The sequence below is a fragment of the Stigmatopora nigra genome, chromosome 18, assembly GCF_051989575.1.
Source record: "Stigmatopora nigra isolate UIUO_SnigA chromosome 18, RoL_Snig_1.1, whole genome shotgun sequence".
Taxonomy (NCBI): Eukaryota; Metazoa; Chordata; class Actinopteri; order Syngnathiformes; family Syngnathidae; genus Stigmatopora; species Stigmatopora nigra.
In genome coordinates, this window is record NC_135525.1 from 11,756,183 (window position 1) to 11,778,220 (window position 22,038).

Genomic DNA, 22,038 nt, shown 5'->3' on the forward strand with positions numbered 1-22,038 from the left:
ATTTTCCTCGAAATAAACGTTGTTTAGATTCCCTTTTCGTAATGCTTTTGTATGGAAAGTCATAGTTTCTGATCGGTAGGGACCCGTATGGTTCCAACTCATTTTCTCTGCGCGCCCCCTCGTGTGTGTTTGTAGTATTACAACAACTCTACCCCGTGCCTTCCCATCCAGGAAGTTTGGCGCTAGTGGGAGGGCCATCAAGACGAAAACTAGTTTGCCACATTTAAACTCCGCTTGTTGGATTAGGATGCTTACACTAGCATGGCGTCGCTCCGCGTCCAAATATAGCCTCGTCGCCGCAGTTTTCTGGCACACAACAACCTCTTCCAAGAATTTGGGGACTAGTCTACTGTCGCTTGGACGCTTAACCCACCACGCACCAAACGCCCGAGCGAATACACCGTTCCACTTCCTCAGGTAACAAGAAACGTCAAATGAGCTAATGCTAACGCTAACTGTCAAGCTTCGACCGAGACATTTCCAAATATAACACAATGTTTCATTGGCCTATCCCAAATTTCTGTTTAAAGCACTCTTTAAAGACTCCCGACAACATTAGTTGATATGTATAAGTATTCCTCGAATAGGTAGTATTTGAATTTGGCGCACTCTTATTTGGAAAAGTGTATTAATGTCCTGAGTTGTGTTCTTGTCTTTGAGAAACACGTCTAGTCATGGTGAGTGGACCGCTACTGCAAAATTAGATTTACTCAGCCAATATAAATAATAACAGCAGCTACGGGGAAGGGCTACATTAGTTTAAATCTTGCTGAGTTTTATGGAACGAGTTCATGTTAGGTCGTTTGTGTATACATAACTTTCCGGGTGGTTTATTGCTCATACTAATATTGTGATTTTTTTTCTCTCAAGGAGATGCACTTATGCAACGTCAAAAAGCACATTTATTGAATACAAACGGTTATTTCATCTCTTGAATTTATGACACATCATCAACAGTGCTGTTTTTCAACCCTTTCTGGCACAAATTATGTATTATTGTTGTTTTACCCTTTAATTTGTAGCTCTTGTCTCATGGTTTGTGCCAACTTCTTTTCCTCCCAACACTAGATCATCTTCCTTCACGAGCATGGCGTCAGGGGGTGAAGGACCACCTCTTACGCCGCCCCCACGCCACACCAACAGGCTAGCTCAGGAGAGATCACCTTACTTGCTCCAACATGCGCACAACCCCGTCGACTGGTGAGTGAAAGTTCCAGCAATTTTCCATGTTTCTGGCACAGACTCCTCTAACGTGAAGCTCATCTCAGGTTTCCGTGGGGACAGGAGGCCTTTGACAAGGCACGTCGTGAAGACAAACCCATCTTTTTATCCGGTAAGTACTCTTTCTAGTCAAAATAAGGCTCTTTCAGTGAATCAGAAAGTCCTCACAAAACAAATATTAAAAAAAAAACACAGCCTGATAGTCTCTAGAAATCCTGGCAGTGCCAGTTGCAGCATTAATGTAAGATTGTAATATTGAAATTCATCTAATAGCGTCGCCATTCTACTGCATATGCGTTTCATTCTTATCTCAGTTTTCAAGTGTGTAAACACTGGTTGCACCGCCGTCTTGTGGTATTAATGGGAATTACATTTATTGATGTGCTGTTTGGTCATGCACAATTACTACTGGTTGAATAGATTAGAGAGAAGACCACATTTGAAGGACGTTTAATTGAAGGAAAAGTAACTCGTAATTATTGCCATAATTCTCTTTTATCCAAATCCTGACATTTGCGACCTTTTTGAACATCAGTGGGCTACTCCTTGTTGTTATTACTATCATATTCATCATTGTTTTCAGTGGGCTACTCCACATGCCACTGGTGCCACGTCATGGAGAGGGAGTCTTTTGAGGATGAGGAAATTGGCAAGTTCCTCAGCGACAACTTTGTCTGCATCAAAGTCGATCGGGAAGAAAGACCAGATGTGGATAAAGTCTACATGACCTTTGTACAGGTACTTTTGGCGCCATCATCTTATCCCAACATACTTTTTATGTATATATTTTTTGACTACCTTTTAATGTCTCCAGGCCACAAGTGGCGGTGGAGGATGGCCTATGAGCGTGTGGTTAACTCCTGATCTCCTCCCTTTTATTGGAGGCACTTACTTTCCACCCAGAGACCAGGGCAGAAGAACCGGCTTTAAGACGGTGATCACCCGGATTGCGGAACAGGTAGAAAAACAATGAAGTCAAATCCCCAAAACTTATTTCAGCTCACATGTTTTTGCTTATTGTCATCCGCTCAGTGGAAGAACAACCGTTCAAACTTGGAGACCAGCGGGACCCGCATTCTGGAGGCGCTGAAAAAAGGCACGGCCGTGTCCGCCAGCCCGGGCGCCGCTCCTCCCCCGGCCCCCGACGTGGCTGGCCGCTGCTTCCAGCAGCTGGCCCGCTCGTACGAGGAAGAATACGGAGGCTTCCGAGACGCTCCCAAGTTCCCCACGCCGGGTAGGCCACGCCCCTCGAACCGGTCGTCACGTCACGCTGGCTTTTCAACGTCCTTTTCTCTTCCCTTTCCAGTCAATCTGATGTTCCTCATGTCTTACTGGTCCGTAAAAGGCTCCACCTCGGAGGGCCCGGAGGCTCTCCAGATGGCTCTGCATACCCTCCGCATGATGGCGCTCGGCGGGATCCACGACCACGTGGCCAAGGTTTGTTCGTCACCACCCGTGCCCGATCGCAAATGGCGCAAAATGACGTCATGATGCCATTTGGAGATCTAATTTGGCTCTTTTTTTGCCAGGGTTTTCACCGTTACTCCACGGATTCTTCTTGGCACGTTCCACACTTTGAGAAGATGTTGTACGATCAAGCCCAGCTGGCTGTGGCTTACATAACGGCCTTCCAGGTATGTGTTTGTCTTCAACTGGCGGGGGAATAGCCAGTTTTTGTTTTTTTTAATTCTATGTCGGCACTTGATCAGTAAGCCAACACAGTAGATCGAAACATTGCTCTTTATTTCGATCAAAACTGATTTTAGGAAGCTAGCTGAGATAATGAGTATGCGTCGTACTTTGAGGCTATTCTCTTTGAAACCGTCCAAAGAGCCCTTTTCATTGAAGCCAGGGCATGGATTGAAAATTGACCAGATTTTCAACCTGAAATCCATCCGTGCCACCTTCATCCATTCTTTATAGGCTTTGTCCCCCATTAAGGTTGAAATGGAGCCACTGTCTGCCAGCTGGCCGGCCGGCCGGCCGGCAGACGGGACCACTTCAATCTGGAATGATTAGCGCCCTTGAAAGCAATCCCCATTTTGTCGGGGCGCTCCCTCCGTGTGTGTCGCTCCTTTGCCGCTTCGGCCTCATTTCCAGCGGGAGCGCCCATTAAAAAGCCAAAGTTAATTAGGCCACGTGTATGCTGGCTTGCTCAAATTTGACCCGCCTGCCGCCTACAAGCTTGTATATAATATATAATGAGGCTGGCTGGATGGCTAGCTGGCTGGCTGGCTGGCTAGATAGATAGATAGCTGGCTGTACGTAGCGTAGCGTAGTTACCAGCTCAGCATTGGCACTGCATATAAATCACCTGACAGCTGCTTCAAGGTTATTTTAATGTCCAATCACGACTCCAAACGTGCGTGCGTGACATTTACTTTCTTTTTTTTCTCCTTTCTTCTCTTCCCAGGTATCCGGTGAACAGATTTTTGCGGATGTGGCAAAGGACATACTTCTTTATGTCTCCAGAGACTTGAGCGACAAGGTGAGTCCTACGCTAGTGTACTGGATTTGCTCCTATGCGGCTAGAAATCATGCATCTTACTTGACATTTGCAAAGCCTGACGGGACTTGTTTTTGGCGCTTGGCAAAGAAAATTATTAGGAGAATTGTACTACAATTTTTACTTTCTTTTTCTCTCTGAAAATTCAATGTGCTAGTCCTGTAGTAAAAAACCTTGCGTATCCTTTGCCCTTTTTGCCTCTTTGACGAATGAGTTTCCACCAAGTAGGCCACGGAATGAAAGCCACGCCTGCCGGAATCATTAGATCGTCTAATATTAACGATGTCATTATACGCTTGTGATGAAAAGCACAACAAGCAGATTGCTTTTGCTGGCAATTACCTTCTGCGCAATCGCCATTATTCAAGCAGGTGTTGGTCTTTTCCCCCTTAAATGCTCAAGTTAAATACGGGCTTAGCCATTTCCTGAATTAGATCGGGACACATTCACTGCTCATTTATTAAGCGACTTGATTAAAAAAAACACCACCACATCCAACAAAATGTGCTTTTGTCAATGCGGAATGTTGACGTGCACTAACGGGACTTTCTTTGCTTCATTTTCTTTTCATCTGTTTCTAGTCTGGTGGTTTTTACAGCGCGGAGGACGCCGACTCGCTCCCAAATTCCGGCGCCCCGGAAAAGCGCGAAGGAGCTTTTTGCGTGTGGACGGCCTCCGAGCTGCGCCGGCTTTTGGCCGACGTGCCCGCGGGGGCTGGACACTCCGCTTCCTTGGCCGATATTTTCATGCACCATTATGGCGTCAAAGAGCAAGGCAACGTCGCTCCCCAAAAGGTGAGCCAAATCGTACTTTTCAAGTCGGGAATCGTGCTAAATGCATTCAAATCAATTCATCCTCGGTCCTTAAAGGGACGCAAAACAGTTCTGGTTTATCAATTGTCCCTTTTCCATTTCTGGCACTATTTGAACCCATCAAATGCCATAACCCATCCAGCCTGACATCATTCATACTCATTAGCACATGTATATGTTTATTAGTGTGACAAAATGGCTACTAGTGAGCAGTTTGTTGGAAGAAATGTTCCACCTGCCCACGTCATACCTTGGATTTGGTATTGTGTGACCCCCCCCTGTTTTTTGCCAGGACCCTCACGGGGAGCTTCGGGGCCAAAACGTGCTGATCGTGCGCTATTCGGCAGAGTTAACAGCTGCACACTTTGGCATGGGCGTGGAGAAGCTCCGGGAGATCTTGGCCTTGGCCCGAGCCAAAATGGCACAAGTCAGGAACAATCGACCGCGTCCGCATTTGGATACCAAGATGCTGGCCTCCTGGAATGGTAAAAGTGCCCTTTTTAAAAATATATTTGAGCAGCATTATGGTGGAAATGATGTGGCGTGTTATCAGCCACACTATGGAGCACATTGACTGTGGCATCAGAGTTTTCCGCTCAAACCTCACTGTAAAAAAAGAAGGGAGAGGGAAAAAATCCAGCACATGGACTGCAACCAAGTACCCATTTTTTATTGTAGGGAAAAGGTTGCCTCATTTGCTCGCTACTGGCTAACTATCGCGGGACAGATTGTCTTGATGAGGCTCCTCCTCCTCCTCCTCAATGTGTAACTTTCCAATTGGAACAGGACGTCTCCATCCTCTCTAATGAACAACACTCTTTTATGGCTCACCTGTCCACTTTCAAGACCCGCTCTGTGCTTTTTTTTTCCTAGCTTTGATATGCCACATGAAAGCAGATTGAAGTACAAAAAACAAATGGGCCATTTTAAAAAGGGAGCGCAGAATGAATTCATGATATATTGGTTGCCTTTACTGTTCACTGTTTAGAATAGGACATGGTATTTTAACTGGAATTTCCATCTGTGCCAACCAACAGGCTTGACGCTGTCGGCCTACGCCCGCGTCGGCGCCGCCCTGGGCGACCAAGCCCTGCTGGAGAGGGCGGAGCGAGCCGGCCGTTTCCTCCAGGAACACCTGTGGGATGACCAGAGGCAGAACCTTCTGCGATCCTGTTACCGTGGAGACCAGATGGAAGTGCAGCAGATGTAAGAGAGCGCTCATCTTATTTGTAGGCGTAGACGTTCATGCCCGTAAACAACACATGTCCGCTCACTCTCGAGGCAGTTCAACCCACCAACTTTGCCTTTAATCGGACCCCCTTTTTTAGTCTTAGATTTCTATCTCCCGTACTTTGGTATCGAGGTTCCGCCGCAGGTGTCCCGCTTTTGTCGGCCACGTTGGCGTCCTACTTCACGTGAAAAAGTGGCGCGCATAAATCTGCCACGCGGGCAGAAAACAAACACGCCCCAAATAAAACCCGTTCATTTTTTAAAGAAAGGCGAAGAGCATCTTCACAACCCTGGCCGGCCTTGATCCGCCGCTCCCGTCTCATTGGTAATTGTCGTGTTTGCCCGCGCGTCAGCACGGGAAAATGCTTACGCCGGCGCTTTTTTCAACCGTGTCATACAAGACACGCGTGCTAATTTAGCAGAAGCAACCCGTGGCCAACCCGTTTAATAGTGGACGCGCGATTGCTATTGATTTTGGGAAGACATGGGCTTTCCTGAACATTTTTATTAAAGCCTGTAATCTTCTCCCACTAACCTTTGTCGTACCATTCCACGGACGTGGATGTGCCGTTCCTCGCGGTGGAAACATTTGAAAGAGAAGGAGAGAATCAAAAGCCTTCCTTCCCCATTGGCAAGATGGCGTTATCGTCCGGAGGGCCGTCACCCTCTTAAGCGCTCACCTCCACCAAGTGACACGTCCTTGTGCAAAGCAGACATTATTATCAGAGACAAAGCGCCGCGGCGATTGGGCGGCTAGGGCCAATCCTTTTATGTCCGTCTGATAACGGGGGTCGTTTTCGGGATCATTCTCTCCCCGGCGGAGTGTCTTCCTCCGTAAGGGGGAAAAAGAAGGCCGTCTTGCGTGAAGCTTCGCCTAATGGAGATCAGGAGATGATTTTCCGTGTTGTCGGGTGACCTTTCCATCTACCGCGGGCCGCTAATTCGGCCCCCTTTTTTCCTCCACTGTAATTGGCCACTATGTCAAAGCGTATCTTTCAAATTTGGCCTGGACTCCACCCGAGAGAATAATGGCCTTGCACACCTCGCTAAAAGTTCCTCTCTGCTCTCCAAAGGCCCGCCATTTCAGCCACTCCAGCCTGCCGGCTGCAGCGCTATCTGAGCCCTTGACATTGTCCATTCGCTCACACTCAGCCGTGCGTGGCGTCTCCGTGGGAACCCGCGGGAGAATGCCATTAGTCGGGACCCCCCCTTTAGACTCCATTTGGAGTTGTATCGGTCTGAAGGGGAAATTGCAGATGGCGGTAAATTCCAGACCCTGACGCGTAGGCATGTGCCAATTTGGAACATTTCCCAAACCAGTATTTCTTCCTTTCTTATGCCTCTGGTCAATTCGCTGCCATTGACCGTTGTAGACATCACGTAACATAAATGATCCAGTTGAAACAAGTCGATTCTACCTTTATTTTGCTTAACCATGACCTGGCTTTTGAAAGTTCCCATCTGACAATCAATCAATCCTCTTGTTTCTGATAGATCCCGCCCCATTTCCGGCTTCCTGGACGACTACGCCTTCGTGATTGGCGGCCTGCTGGACCTCTACGAGGCCACGCTGCAGACCGAGTGGCTCCAATGGGCCGAAGCGCTGCAGCTCAGGCAGGACGATCTCTTCTGGGATGCGAAAGGCAAAGGCTACTTCTGTTGCGACCCCAACGCCCCCGATGTTCTTCTTCCGCTTAAAGAAGGTGAGGGACACCCTCGAAATGCCGGGTTTTGCGAATACTCTTGACGACGGATCAAAAAATCAATGCCGTTAGCAACCGTAGCGACTGGAAAATCGAACCGGGAGAATGAATGACATGGCACTTCTGTGCTTGTACATATTCTTAATGGTCAAACTAAATATTTCAAGTTCTGAATGAATGGCGGGTGGCCGCCACCCATCGATTTTTCGAGAGCACGTGATGTCGAACTGTTGTCCCTTAGCATATTTTGAGTCTCTTGAGACGGACATTTATTTTTACAACGATTCATGGCGGCATTTGCAATGTTTTTTTAAAATATAGGCATCATCGCCTGCCTGGATGTAGTGAAACCCAAAAGTAGTGACTTTTCAAGGTTGTCAAGCGTTGACAGATTAGCGGTGAGATTTGTTTTCCCGTGGCTGGCGTGGGCAGTCGCTGGTCTGTCGCTGGTCTGTCGCTGGCCTGTCGCTCTTGCGTGTATTGATTGGAGTGGACGTGTGAGACACCTCTCATCTCATCTGGCCTGTGACTGTGACTTTGTTATGGCCACGACAGCGACGGCGCTACAATGGAGCCAAGTCCATTAGCGACCCTTCGACAGCCTGACACGCCAGCACAAGACGGATTACCCTCCCGCTACCATTTACGCCGCCTTCAAAACTTATTTTCTTTTTTAGGCAAGGGTTAACAGAAAAATGTGTTCACTGTGCCTAATGAGCCACTTCTTCACCATTTTAATTTAATGACTTGAATATATCACATTTGTTATATTATTCTAATATTTTTTTCCTTTATTTTGTGAACGGCTTATTACCCCGGCGCTAAGTTATTTCCTTTTTTTTGGGTCCTTCAGATCAGGACGGAGCCGAACCCAGCGCCAACTCGGTGTCGGCGTCCAATCTCCTGCGCCTCTCTCAGTACACGGGAAGGCCGGAATGGCACGAGAGATGCCAACAGCTACTGGCGGCCTTTTCCGAGCGCCTGACCAACGTCCCCATCGCCCTACCCGAGATGGTCCGGGCGCTCATGGCGCATCATCGCACCCTCAAGCAGGTTAGTCCTGCTGACTTGTGCCCATAATACGGTCATAATACAAGCCTTTTCATGACACAAACCAAAAGAATGCAGAAAATGAACCATTTGTGATGATCTATTCGTTGGAATACACCCCACCCCAAACCAAAACGTCACTTGAGCTCAAAAGAGTCGAGTGTCTCGGCTCAAAAGCAAACCAAGAAAAAAAAAAAAAAGACAGTTAACTTTTTCTCCGAGACGCGTCTGCGACCCGCCCGGCGCGGGGCAACGGTAACGAGGCGGCGGGTCGTCCGGTGGCGCCGACAACAGCTGTCTTCCTCGTTACGGCTCCAAATGCAAGCGCGACCCGGCTGGCCTCCTCCCCATCCCCAGCCGTCTTGGATGGCCACCTCGACCCTCTCGTTTGGGGCTAATCACGCCCGTCTCCTTTACTTTTGTCAGCCGCTGAAAATAGGCCTTTCTCCTCAGATTGTCATCTGCGGCCAAAGAGATTCCCAGGATACCAAAGAGCTTTTACAAGTGGTCAACTCCCTCTTCTTACCACACAAGGTCAGTTCTTCCATATCACTACTGTCACCAAATGTATATGCCTTGTCATTTGTGCAAAATGTGCAAGTCTTGCAATGATTCCCATCTATTTAGGTCAACATTTCGATCTCCATATCAAGTCTTTGTACACCTTGGCCATTGTTTTGGAGCGTTTTTATTTTCTTTTATTCTCCTCGTTTTCCCCTTTCTTCTCTCCGCTAATGACCGTTTGGTTATTTTTATATCGCCACATTTTTTTAATCCGACAAACAACGGCAAAACAGCAGCATAAAAGTAAACTTTCTTCCAAATGAACAGACACAAAGAAATGAAAAGATGCAGCTGCAGCAAATCCAACAAAAGCAAATTAAAAGTGGGCATTAGCTTCTTTGCTGCTGCTAACGTCATCCGCGCCCGTAATGAGATCGCCCAATAAAAGTAGGCCTTTGATTCCCGGCCTTCTAAATGAAGTAGATCGCGGTACTGGATGGCGGTATCATGGGGTCGCTCCGGTCCAGATCCCCGCGGAGAGAGAAGAGAGTGGGCCGGGTAGAGGGAAGCCATTATATCAGTATGGATCTATCGTTAAGGGGAATGCGGCGCTATCGCACCTGAGCCACAAACAGTGAGTAGCACGCTGAGCCTTGTTAATGTCAACTGCGTCGCTCGCACGGGACCCCAGTCATTCCGTGGGCTTTTTTTTCCCGTCCCAACATTCATCCTCGCCATAAAATGCCCCGCTAGTCGTATAATATAGTGCCAAATCCTACATTTGCACCAGATGAAGCCCTCCACCGACAGTACTACAAAATGGACAGGTCAGTCCTTCAACCAAGTGACAATTTGCGCCATTTATTACTTTTACACCTTTACAAGATTTCCAAAAAACAAATCTTTCCGAAACACAGACTAGTCACGGCCCCAAAATTGACTTTTTATCATCTTTAACTCATAATACGGCCCATTTATTTAAAGCAGGAAGCTAAATGCTAAATGCTCACGCTTGAGTGACAGCAAGTTGCCATAAATTTGACGTCTATTTTTGGAAATGTCATTTTTAATGACACGTATTGCTGTTCTGCATCTCTCAAAGTAAGCAAGCGCAAACTGTATTTTTCAAGAGTAAAGTGCTTGTACATCATATACAGTATTTGCTACTATATTTGTACATGCGTCCAGATGTTGCATGAGTTACTGCCCATTAGATGCTGCACTTGCACGTGCACGTACACGCAAACAGATGAAGAGATTCCCCAGCGGATTAGCATAAAACACTTAAAGATATATCGCGCTCGCACTCCATCCGTGCACGGCAGCGGCTTTGCTCACATGCCCACACAAATTAAATCAACACCACCTCAATTATTTATTAGCGACGAGTAGTTCCTGGCAAGGTCACGTAGGCTGAGCATCGTTTACAAATGCTCTGCTGACATCAACTTGTGAAAGTGCCGCTTTAATTTATGGACCCTCACCTAATAAATTAAGGAATCAAACCGTATCTCACAGTGCGATACAGGGTTCAAAAACAAAAATACAACTCCTAAATGAACATGTTACATTTTTAGTAAGAAAAAAAGTATCGTTATGAAGGAGAGCGTGGGTTGAAGCACGACGCAATTGCCAAGTTTAAGAGAAACGAATGCCAGTCCTTCCTTCCTTTCTATCATCAACACTTGAGGGGAAACATCACGCTCTCCCTAACAAGTCCCCCGAGACCCAGTCAGGGTTGGAAAGGTGATAAAGAAGGTAGCAAGAGAAAAGACCACGTCAGGATGGAGTAGAAATGGAAAAGAAAAAAAGAAAAACAAACGGCAAAAACAAGCCAGGGGCAAAATGACTTACTACTACTCCACCAAAGAAACTTAATTGCTTTTTCTGGACCTTTTAGTTTCCTGACAAACATCTTCTTCCCCCCAAACCACTCCCCTTTTTACCCATTAGAGCCGGACTTTATCTGCTCTGGAGCCCCAAAACAAGCCCAAAAGCAAAAAATGAGAGGGGGGACAAAGAGGAAAAGGTTCCACCTGGCAGGAGAATCCTCATCTGGTCTCCTTAGCAACCGTCCCGGCGTCACCAACGCGTTCCATCACGTTTAGCTCATGCCTCCGGGGGAAATGTTTACGTCTTGTCGTCAATGGCGCCCCCCGGCCCCCCTGCCTGCGCCAATCTATCATCCCCCCCCACCCCCTCACCCAATTTCTTGCGCCATCCGTAAAGCAGCGTAGCATGAATATATCATTTTTTATTTAATGGTGGCTGCACATTATTCCGCCTCCCGCTCGGACTGCTAATAGAAATATTTGCGGACTGCTGTGACAGCCTTTAAACGCGGACCGTTTAACTTGGCGACGGATCGTTCGCAATCGGGGTGCTTAAGGACGACGTGGAGGCTGAATTGAAAGCTGTGGCTACAATTTGGGTCTTTTAGAGGCCTTTTGTTGGGATTCCTTAAATCCGTCAAGAAGCTTTCTTCCCTAAATATTATTCAACAGTAAACTTGAATACTAGCATTGTGTCGTAAAATAGGGATTAGGTATTTTTATAGACGATCTGACTGTCTTTGAGCTGAAATCCAACACCCTGATTGGCTAAGACTTCTTTTATGATCTAAACTATGTCAAAGGTTTTGTGGGAATTCACCGAGATCCTCTTTTTAACCTTCTAAACCCTCTAAAAATAGAAAAAAGTACCGACTTTCTTCTTGACTGAAACTAAGATGGTCAATGGAGAATAGCCACCACCATTTCCCACGCCGCTTCTTTTTATTTTTATCCCGGAAGCATACCCACAAGTATCATCAAGTATGGCCTGCTGGCTCACCGCTAAGATGAGGCGCTCGACGACGTATATTTGAAACATTTAGGGCGTTTTGTTTTACAAATGTTGCGTAAATTCCACTTGCATTTTTACACCAATGTAAAACATAATGTCGGTCATTCCGGGTGATGAATGAAGCTATTTAGCTTGTGAGAGCACCGCTTCCATCTATTCCTAAGCGTAGATGCCGTTTATTGTGGCTAAAATTCCAAGCGACTGATATTTGTGTCCCTTTTCTTCAGGTTCTGATGCTTTTAGACGGCACGAGCGACAGTTACCTGCGCCAACGTCTGCCGGCGCTGGCCTCCGCGTTCGGACCCGGCGGGGCGGCGACCGCTTACGTCTGCCAGGACTTCACCTGCTCCCTGCCCGTCACAGACCCCCAGGCGCTTCGCGATCTGCTACTGGACGTCCCAGGCCAGATGTCGGAAGACCGCTGAACTGAAAGTCTTGGAGGAAAGACTTCAAAGACTCAAAGTCATTGGCAAATCTTGTCACACCAGTTAGGTTTTTCTCATTGGTTCAATTGGTTATTCCACATGACTCACTTGCTGCTATTGTCTCACAATCAAAGCTAAGCTAAAGGTATTTCCTCCCTTAAAAAAAATGCGCACATCTGTACCGCGCTTGGCTTTTTGTGACTGTATAGAAAGAATTTGCACTTTAAAGAGATTTTAACCTTGTGTTGACGTGACATGTTTGCAGTTAATATTGTCTCCTTTTTCAAGACCATTTCAACGACAACTTCAAGCTTCCAAAGAAAGGTAAAGCTACTTTTCTTTCTTCTATTTTTGAAACTTCATCAACTGTTTTTGACCGTTTTATTTTTTAGACCCCAGGATAGCCACTTTATACAATGACTCCTCACATGGCGGGCATTACTGTACCCATTATAAATAATAGGACTACTATTGTTGATTTTGTCCAAATGATTCTCAGATGGGAAAGTCTAGCCAGAGCAGAGCCACGGTGCCCCACTTGACAGTTTTTCGACTCCGCCTGCCTCTTTCGCGGAATGCCGAAGGTAATGTAAACTCTGTGTGACTGTCTTGTAGGGAGAATGTCCACGTGGGAATCTCTATTTGTGTCTCTCTGTCTTTGTGTGCACATTTCTATGCATGTGTATATAAAATAAGGGAGAGAGAAAGAGGGAGACAGATGGGCTGCTGATTTCGAGGCAAGGGAGTTTGCCTTGCAGGTCGCAGCTCTGGAAACAAGATGTTTCATCCTGTCACACACACACACACGTGTGTGTGTCGTATTGCCCCGGGAAATTTGCCACCTTGCTCTTTCTTCCTTCCTCATCCCATGATATTTTATTGTTTGCCCCATATTTTGCCGGCTACCCCGCCAGATGAATTTATTCTAAATGGAATGTAGCCCCTTTGTCAACGTAAGGCGTTGAAATAATTTGTATCTCATGCTTAAGTAGGAGTAGAACGCTCTCTCCTCATTTCCATTTGAAGCCTCCGTCAATCCGCATTGTCTTCAAAGCCATTTCAAGTTGGAAAGTGTGCAGGAACTTTTCAAAATCTTTTTTTCCCCCTCTTCCTTCTCCACGGCGTCATATTTTAGAACATGTGAGAGGTATCAGAATATTTTGGAGCTCGCTGAGTGAGCGGTGGCGGTGTTGTCGTCGCGTCGTCGCATCGTTGTTGGCCCCCCTTGTGGCCTCATTAGCACACACCCAGGCAAGAAACATGACAAAAAATGCGGAAACAGGCACCCTAACGCACAAGCTCACGTGCGGGGGCTTCATGTAAATTTTTTGTTTTTTTTGTTTTCCCCCTTCACCTAAATTAACTGAAAAACAACAAGGTAGGATGATGACCTGGTAACAAAAGGAAGGGTAGAAAAAATGATTGGCATGCCGATGCTTTGGATTCAAACAAACTATTTTTATGTTAAGTCACCGGTCATCAGAGGTTGAATCGTCCAGAAAAAGTGACGCTAATGCCATGGGATCTCTCGGGGGCCTCCGTGTTGACATCCCTGTATAAACACCACAAACTTGGGGAGACAACGGATTTAGATCGCGGCTCAAACTCCATTGGCCAGAGAGAGGAGAGCATCACAAAATGCCTGGGGGCTGGCGACCAGTCAACGGCGGGGCAGGTGGATGCAAAAACTAAAATGGGTCGAGTGTCTGTCGTTCCACCCAAAAGCACTTTCTTCCTCACTCGCCTTTTCAAATGACAACAAAATGCACCGTGGCGCTTGATTTCCTTCCCGTTTGACCTTTGAACTGTGAATAGAAGGCGGCAGCTTAGCGCCGGTGACCTCCTGGCTCCTCTGAGGTCAACGTACGGCAGGCATGTACCATGAGATGAGAGGCGTAATAAGGAAAAGAAGCCCAGAGGTGGCCGCTACCGGGAAGGGAGAAAAAAAAGAAGAAAAGACGCGTTGATATTCGGACCACGTGGTGCCGCTTATTTCATTGCCTTGGAATATCACATTTGCCCTCTTGTGTGGAATGCTAACGCGCTTGCTTATTCTTCAAGCCACCTCCAAAGTAGCCAAATTGTGCAAAACACTTTGTGTCTTTTGTCAAGGCGTCCATTCATTTACAATGCCAACTCGTATTTCAATTTGTGTGTCAATAACGACGTTTGCATAACAAAAATATTGCATTTTGACATGACCTTCATTTTTTCAAAAGAAAAATTGCTTTTTATTCGAATCCCGAAATATCCTTTTTGTTGTTGTTGATTGTTTTTCTTTTGTGTGTGTGTGTGTCCAGGTCGTCATCCGGCCTTCATTTGAAAATTCAACAATGTGCGTATAAGACATTATCATTTTGTGGTTATGTAGGAAGGTAGTGGACTTGTTCTCATTTTGCCAGAGTGAATCCAGAGATTTTATTCCCTTTTCTCTCTCCACAGATGGATGGTGTGTTGCCAGGCGGCTTTTGTGTCGCGGCAAGTAGAGCGATAGAAGCTGCGGGGGGGGGACTAGTTCATCATGCTAGCCCACTTAGGTCAAAAGCGCCCACAAAGGTAGCCTCATCAATTCCCTAGCCTTTCTTCAGCTGGGTGTTTTTTTTTTTTTTTTTGATAAATGAATCTCCATAAGATAAAGTTGTAATGTGGCCATGAGTTGGTGAAGTGTCAGCGGATGATGTAAATCTTCTCCTACTTGTAATACGTATCAGCATCTGGCTTCCCTCTGATCTGCGTCCAACTGACATTGGCGTCTGGTCAGCTTCACTCATCATCATCATCATCATCAACTTGGGCTAACATATTTGTCATATTTCTATCCACAAAGCGCGCGCGGTCACGTCTGGGCGCACACGATTGACAGGTCGCAGCTGTAGATGACTTTTGGAGAGCGCAGGTCGCTGCCGTCGTCTTATTATCGCCCAATTTTTGGGATGGATCTCTTTGACAGATTGACGGAAGTGACAGTTGCCAATGTCGCCCTAAAAGTTTGCTGGGTGACAGATGGGGACACCAAAACACTTGCTTTCATAATGATATTTCTATACAAAAATATCATTATCTGCCGATAATCATGATTTTTCTTGATTTGTACCGTACAGCTTCCAGTCACCCTATCCAAGATGGCGGCATATGCAGACGTCCAATCCATTTTACGTGGAAGACCCGACCAATCTTCCCTGGATTGGACTTTAGTGTTGTCGAGGATGAGTGAAGGGGAGTATGACGTGAATGTAAAGCTAAAAAAAAAAAGATATTTTCTGAAAAAAACATGGTGACAGTGAATTTGGCATGGGTCGGGCGACCAGTCAATGCATCAACTTGTCTCCCATACTTAAAGTGATGTAGTAATGACTTGATTTGGCGTGGAACGGAAGCCCCGTGTGTGCAGCATGTAAATATTCATGACAATCTGCACATGCATAATGCACCAATCCATTTTTTTTGTTGCCGGCCATAAACAAGAATTTGCATGTCCACTAAAAAAGGGTGGCTCCGCTCATCCTCTCGCCGGCCCTCGGTTATTCCACAAAGGAGGGCCGCCGGGGGGAGCTTGTCTTTGTGAGGATCCCCCAGGGGAACCCCAAGATGAACCCCAAGACTCCAGATTAGGATAGTCGGAGATGAAAGAAAGGGAAATGGCCGCAAGCGTCTTTGCGTCTTTGTGCGGTCTCCGCCCACTCGCCGTGTTAGCCTTTGCTCAAAAGAAACTTAATTGGGCTCCGGCAGGAAAAGAAAGGGAGAATTCAAACAGAAAAGCGCACATTTTTCACTTTTTGGAATAAACCGCAACAACATTTAGTCTTTTAATGAGCCCAACCTCTGAATGGAATTCTTTCCAAAATGCAACAATCCATGGATGGAAAGCATGTTGAGCCTGTTTTTCCATTTTTTTTAAGTTGAGTTAGTGATAGTCTATTAGCGCTCTTGACCTTTAGCGGCAGCGACGTCGACACGCTTTCTCGCTCCCGCACTTGTAATCGACAGCACGCCAGGAAGGCAAAGTGCAATACATTATTTAATGCGGGGGCTTAAACAACTGTCAGTATCTGCGCTTTGTGTTTTTCAACAAGATCAAGCCACTTTTATTTTGCCGGAGTCACGAAAGAATAAATACAAACATGGAAGTCAATCCTCATTGCCATTTTTGTCCACCGTCCACCTGACGCTAACGACTAAAAAGCTTTACGGCGAGTGACTGAAATAGCAATGTCGGTGCAGAGAGTGCTCTAATCATTCATTTTCTGAACTGCTTATCTTTACAGGTTCGCAGGGGGTGCTGGAGACGATCCCGGCTGACTCGGCTTACCCTGAATCAGTGGCCTGACGATCGCCGGGCACGAGGAGAGACCAATCATAGGCCATTCAGTGTGTTCAAACAGCCTATCCTGCATGTTTTTGGATTGACACCGCAGTACCCGGAGAAAAACCACACAGAACATGCAAACTCCACACAGGTGGACCGACCTGGATTCCAGCCCAGAAGCGTGAGGCGTACGCAATAACCGCTGAGGCCCCGGGCCAACGAGATGGCGTAATCGATCAAGTAATTAGTGCTTTTGGACAAAGCTCCCTCTCTCCTGGAGGGACGGAAAGGACTAATGAGCGGTCGATATCGCGGATAGAGCGGCGCCACACGTACACGAGCGGGTCTCCTTAATGACATTCCTGCGATGCTCAGGACTCGGGAGTTTATTGTTGGGCCAAAATTGCTACGTACGTACGAGCTGGCGTACCCAAGACTGACGACCAGATGCAACCGGACGGGTTAGTCATCAAGATTCGTCAAAATACTGACTTTTATGAGGACTGCTTATCCTGACCTTTGACCTCTTCTTGTCCTGCAGTTACTGAGTGCTGATAACCAGAGTAAGAATAGACCCATCGCGATAGTAAGGCCACTGTTGGATTTAGTCCTGTTTTTAGGTCGGATTTCTCCTCTATTGTAACATTTTAATTTATATTTTGGCTTGGCTGTATTTTTGGAATTGAATGATATCAATAAATTTAAAGTAAAAATGACAGCTATTGTGTTGATAATGGGTGAATATTTTAAATAGTTTAGTTTTTTTCAAAAAATGAACGAATTTGAACTTTAAAAAAAAAAGGTGATGCTCCCCAAAGTTTGTGATCCGCTCCTTGAATTCCCTCTTGGTTTTTCTTCCAACCGATCGACGGATCCATCCCACAGTTTCAATTAGTGACGTAACGACGTGAACCCAGGCTCCGTACCTGATTGCAAGCAATTGGTCCGTCCCACTGGCAAAATGATGTCTTGTTGTGGCGTCCTGTGTTTGTTTTGCAAGGAAATACCGGATCTTATGTCCTTTTGCAAACTATTTTCGAGACCCCTTTTGTCTGGAATAATCTACTGACGCCTCATCTTGGTTGGGAACCGAACGAAGATCAAGTCCAAGGCCCCGATGGAACCCCTTAAAGAAAAGTTCTCCTGCACACAACAGGTACGTCAGCGGACATGGCGAGTAACTTTTTTAACCCCCCAAATTGTACACGACCACGTCATCAAGCAGTCGAAATTCGCTCCTAGCTTAGTTCCAAACAAAACAATGCTGGAAACTAGCGATATTAGATGTTTTATTCATCCTAATGAATGTTAGTTCCGGTACACGTGAAATGTTTGTTGTGGCGATGAGGGGAAGCAGGGGGCGGAATCAATAGCTTGTTAGCAAGTCAGCCAATCATCGATGAGTATTCACGGGCCATTCATCAGTGTGGACGGCCGATATTGGACAGCTTCGCTAAAAGGCTGCGTTGTTATTATGAAAACAAATGGAATTGGCTGCTGAAACGGCGTTGCAATAATAGACAAAAAATAAGCAGACGTCATTTAGTGGCCCAGAACACCTGGAGGAACATCTTCTTTTAACGGTTGCTCGTAAACACCTCGTTTTTGTCCTATTTTAGCCCACAGCAAATTCCTATTCTGCGTTGACTCTTCCTCAAAGTTGTACAGGTTTTATTCGCTTCCATGTTCGAGAGCTATGTATGGTTAAATAGATGTTTGTTTAATGACTTTTCTCGCAGTATTGGCGATTAACGAGTCCATTTGAGTGACTTTGCACCAAGTCCGTAATCAGACTTGTCCACCAATCACCCCCAAAAATGCCTTGACTTCCCCGCTCGTCATTGGTCGATAGTTAACGCGAGCTTCCAGCTGTTTAATGCGCTTTTTTCCGTCCCACTCGACAGCTCTCTCGTCCAATCAACGCTACCCTGCTCTCCCGAATAAGGCCTCTCATTGGCTTAGAGAGCCGCTGGGTGGGTCTTGAAGTTGTGTCTCGCCCCCTCCCCTCGCCTCCTCCCACTCCATCCAGCTGTGAGATCCCCCGATGGACGGAACCCAGAGAACAGTCCTGGAGGAGACGCGTCCGAGGAGCGGAAGTCTCCTCTTGTCTCCGCAAGCGAACGGAAAGATGCTCCGTCGTCGCCCTTAACACAATCCAACAAACAACTATAACAAAAAGCAATGCGAGTGGATGCCAGCGGGCTTTTCGGGCGTCAAGCTCGATCGGACGCACGGCTCAACAACACCTCGACGGATTCTTTCGCAACTCCACCGAAACGGCGGCGGATGCATTGAATTGCCAAGTGCCGGAGAGTTAACCAAAGACGCCGGAACGACACACGATCTCTTCTTATTTCCTCCGAGAAGTTGCAAGAAGGCTTTTGGTCGGATCTAAACATTGGCGGATGCTTCTAAAGTGCCGGTGAGAGCGACGACACCCCCCTTTGTGTCCCCCCCCTCCGCACCGCGACTATATCTTCGCCGCACCGAGGCTGCAGAGACGGGGCGAGTGCGCCAAAAAGCGTTTGGGAACGCTGCCGCTACGGAACGGAACGGACGTTTTTTCCTCCAAATTTGTGGTCACCCCAAAAAAGCTTAAATCTTCCGTCTGGCGTGGATTTGAAATCCAGCCCAAAAAGCGTCTTTCTTCAGGCTGGCGTGGACTGAAAAGCCACTAAAGTGATCATGCGATGACTGTGCGCGCCTTGGACAAGTCTACCCAGTCCAAATCAGGTAAATACATATTCCATTTACTATTTTTTACCTGTTAATATGTAGATGCTGGTGAATAGATTCCTATTTTTTGCATGTGACAGATAATGTTAGGGGTGCCCGATTTTTTTGTTGCATGAGAGCTGGAATAGCTTGATTTTGAGTATGGGCTGTTACCTATAGAAATATATAAAAAGCACATGCAGATGCGTTGCCATGAAGCAAAAGCCAAATGATATTCATTTATTTTGCATAGATGACATGCAAATATCGTGGGTCATGCCATGGGATCAATTGAGCTATCTGTCTTGACTTTTTTTGTGTTCTCTGGCCATTTTATTTGTTGTGCACGATTGGTGTCTGTCAGTGGCGTAAATCTAAGACATAGCATATTACAAATATTGAAATATTGTGGCTTGAACTTCTAGACCTCAAATCAACGACAAGTTGGGAGGACGGCATTGACTGATTGTGTTCTGCAATTTTTACCACAGCCATTTTGGTTCCTAGAGACTATTTCTTGATGTTTAAAATGTAAAAGTTGCTACTTTAAAATTCCTGATGTTGCCAAATGTGGTTGATTCCAATCAAGCTGCCATTGACAGTCATAGACGTCCCATTCCGGGAAGCCTCGCATTTCGGCGCCGATACGTTTAGGGTGGGGGCGTGGCCTTTTTGCCCCAGATGGAATTGCAATGAATATGGCGACGCCGACCGAGTATTGACCGTGTCTCCCCCCACGCAGGAGGCCCGTGATGGCGGAGGATGGGGGAAATGTCAGCGTCTCCGGGGGTTCGGAGGGCCGCTCCTCTCTTCCTCGCACCTTCATCCGCCTCAACGACATGTCCGGGGATGGAGGGGAGGCGGAGTCGGAGGAGGCGGAAGCGGAAGCGGCTTCCGCCTCGGCTTCGGTTTCGGCCTCGGCGTCGGCCTCGGCTTCCCCGGCCCCCGACGCCACCTCCTGGGCCCCCGACGAGGTTTCGACGGGCGGCGAGGAGAGCCTGCCTTACCCCACGCTGGCCCCCGTGGTCTTCTTCTACATGAAACAGAGCACGCGTCCTCGGAGCTGGTGCCTGAAAATGGTATGCAACCCATATCCTTTTTTCCTTTTTGAAAAAGACCTGTGACTGCAATCTTCTTGCAGGTAAGACGCTCTCTTTTTCATTGACTTGTTTATTGCTCGAGCGGTGGTCAAGCGTCATCGATTTTGGTCAGACACGTTTCTTTAGCTTGCTTAGGCGTGCTTTTCCATATCGAGTAGTTGCTCTTTAGCCATGCCAGGCAAGAAAAGGCCTCTTATGATAGAATTACTTGAGATATTGAGATTTAGTATAGCCATACTTTGTATCCCCATTTTGACTTGAAGAGCCCCCCACTAGTATTCCATTTTCCAGCCTGATTATTATCTTTTAGAGCTAATTCCCATCATGCATGCTTTTGACAATGATAGTCCAATCCCCGTTGACTTGGAGCCCAACGCAGTGCTATATTTCTGGAGAAGGTGCGATATATTTAGTTGTTGTTATGTTCCAATTTCATGCTCGCGTGGTCTCGGTTTCGATTGTCCTCCTTTTTGTGCGTATGGCTAGGGCTGGTGTCAAAGTTCGGCGGTTCGTGGCGGTTCGTTTAATTCATTTGAGATGGATGGGTGAGCAGCAGTGTACGTATTTTTCAGCATTTTGAAGCACAGTGCTTTCCCCTCATCTCTCTCTTCTTCTCAGCATAAATACTCCCACAGTAGTATCTTTTAGCAGCCACCTCTGCCTCTCTGCTTCTCTCCTCTCTGTGCTTCTCTGTGCTTCTCTCTCCTCCCTCTAACGCCGTAAAGCTTTCGTCGCATGGCATTCCCGCCCCGCGCCGCACTTGGCTTCCGTGTGCCGGAATCCGCATTTTGTCCGTCCATTTGTCAATGCGCTACTTACGCCATGTTCCAGTCTCTCTGCTTTTTATTTTTTCTAATGTGATTGCCACTTGGGATGCGAATGTTTGGGCCGTTTGAGCCCAGGCTTCCGTGATTGGATGTCTAAGTGGCGCTTTTGCAGCATGGCCTCTCGTACATTTGCAGTCATTTAGTATTAAAGAAGAAAAATTATGGTGCAGAGCATGTCAATTGGGTAGCATCCACGTGATGAAATAACTAGTAGGAGCCCCCCAAAAATGGTATCGGTGCCACACTAGCATTTACCTTGTCATAGACTGCATTTTGCCATTGTAAAGTTGTCAACTGAGTTGACTTTTTCAAGTGGAAGACTTTTAGAAGATGTGTCAAGAGCCGCAAGGACGGAGACGGGCCTTGCCGTGCATTTTTGACATGTATTTTGCATGCGCGCTTCTTGCTCGCCGCCAGGGATCTCTGTACTTGTGAAGCGAGTGCGTTGCTTTTCTGTCCGGTTCTCCTCTGGGGACGTGCGTGAAGAACTCGTGCGTGGCGTGTGTCTGCCGTCCCTTTCGTCTACAAGAAAAACATTAGCTGGAGGTCAGGGTTCGCCGTCCGGACGCGTTTGCCACCAAAAGGGACAATCGAAGTGGAGTAGACCACTGTTTTGGTACCGTGCTTTAGCGCCCAGCGCTGCGATATTACGGTCCAGATTGTTCACTGTGCCGCGGCTTTCCATTTTATCGCCGCCTTCAGTTTACGGGCTCAGGACCGCATGCCAAGAATAAAATGGAGGGGAGTCAGGAATTTCTTTTTTCTTGTTAGCTGGATGGAGGCATTGAAAACGGC

At 46.9% G+C, this 22,038-nt stretch overlaps 2 protein-coding genes across 13 annotated transcripts in view; both read left to right on the forward strand.

Moving 5' to 3' along the window:
• Nucleotides 1-155: 155 nt before the first annotated feature.
• Nucleotides 156-16,870, forward strand: spata20 (spermatogenesis associated 20). Of its 5 annotated transcripts, none has more exons than XR_013329700.1 (20): nt 156-417; nt 1,069-1,200; nt 1,269-1,333; nt 1,805-1,959; nt 2,036-2,179; nt 2,254-2,455; nt 2,528-2,658; nt 2,751-2,855; nt 3,635-3,709; nt 4,309-4,521; nt 4,832-5,024; nt 5,577-5,745; nt 7,264-7,472; nt 8,326-8,525; nt 8,976-9,056; nt 12,098-12,440; nt 12,561-12,879; nt 14,596-14,630; nt 14,738-14,851; nt 16,561-16,870. XR_013329700.1 is itself a non-coding variant. In XM_077739589.1 (16 exons), exons 1-16 carry the CDS (start codon nt 248-250, stop codon nt 12,293-12,295), a joined length of 2,442 nt encoding a protein of 813 aa, XP_077595715.1. In that variant the 5' UTR covers nt 156-247; the 3' UTR covers nt 12,296-12,538. The 5 variants fall into 5 exon arrangements, 1 of the variants encoding a protein (XP_077595715.1); XR_013329701.1 differs by lacking the exon at nt 16,561-16,870 and adding an exon at nt 15,397-15,545; XR_013329699.1 differs by lacking the exon at nt 16,561-16,870 and having other exon boundaries at nt 12,561-12,619; nt 12,795-12,879; nt 14,738-15,503.
• A 1,766-nt stretch (nt 16,871-18,636) lies between these two features.
• The window catches only part of cacna1g (calcium channel, voltage-dependent, T type, alpha 1G subunit), a 50,132-nt gene continuing 46,730 nt past the window's right edge, over nt 18,637-22,038 (forward strand). For all 8 annotated transcript variants that reach the window (XM_077739204.1, XM_077739201.1, XM_077739202.1 and 5 more), the window contains exons 1-2: nt 18,637-19,334; nt 20,059-20,405. In XM_077739204.1, coding sequence (XP_077595330.1) covers nt 20,069-20,405 — 337 coding nt within the window. In that variant the 5' untranslated portion in view covers nt 18,637-19,334; nt 20,059-20,068. The remainder of the gene's footprint in view (nt 19,335-20,058; nt 20,406-22,038) is intronic.

Excerpts from the sequence above, each read along its gene's own strand:
- spata20 (XM_077739589.1), top strand. The coding sequence starts at position 248 with ATGCTTACACTAGCATGGCGTCGCTCCGCGTCCAAATATAGCCTCGTC. Across the intron at positions 418-1,068 it reads ACACCGTTCCACTTCCTCAG|ATCATCTTCCTTCACGAGCA; the intron begins GTAACAAGAAAC and ends TCCCAACACTAG. Across the intron at positions 9,057-12,097 it reads CCCTCTTCTTACCACACAAG|GTTCTGATGCTTTTAGACGG; the intron begins GTCAGTTCTTCC and ends CCTTTTCTTCAG.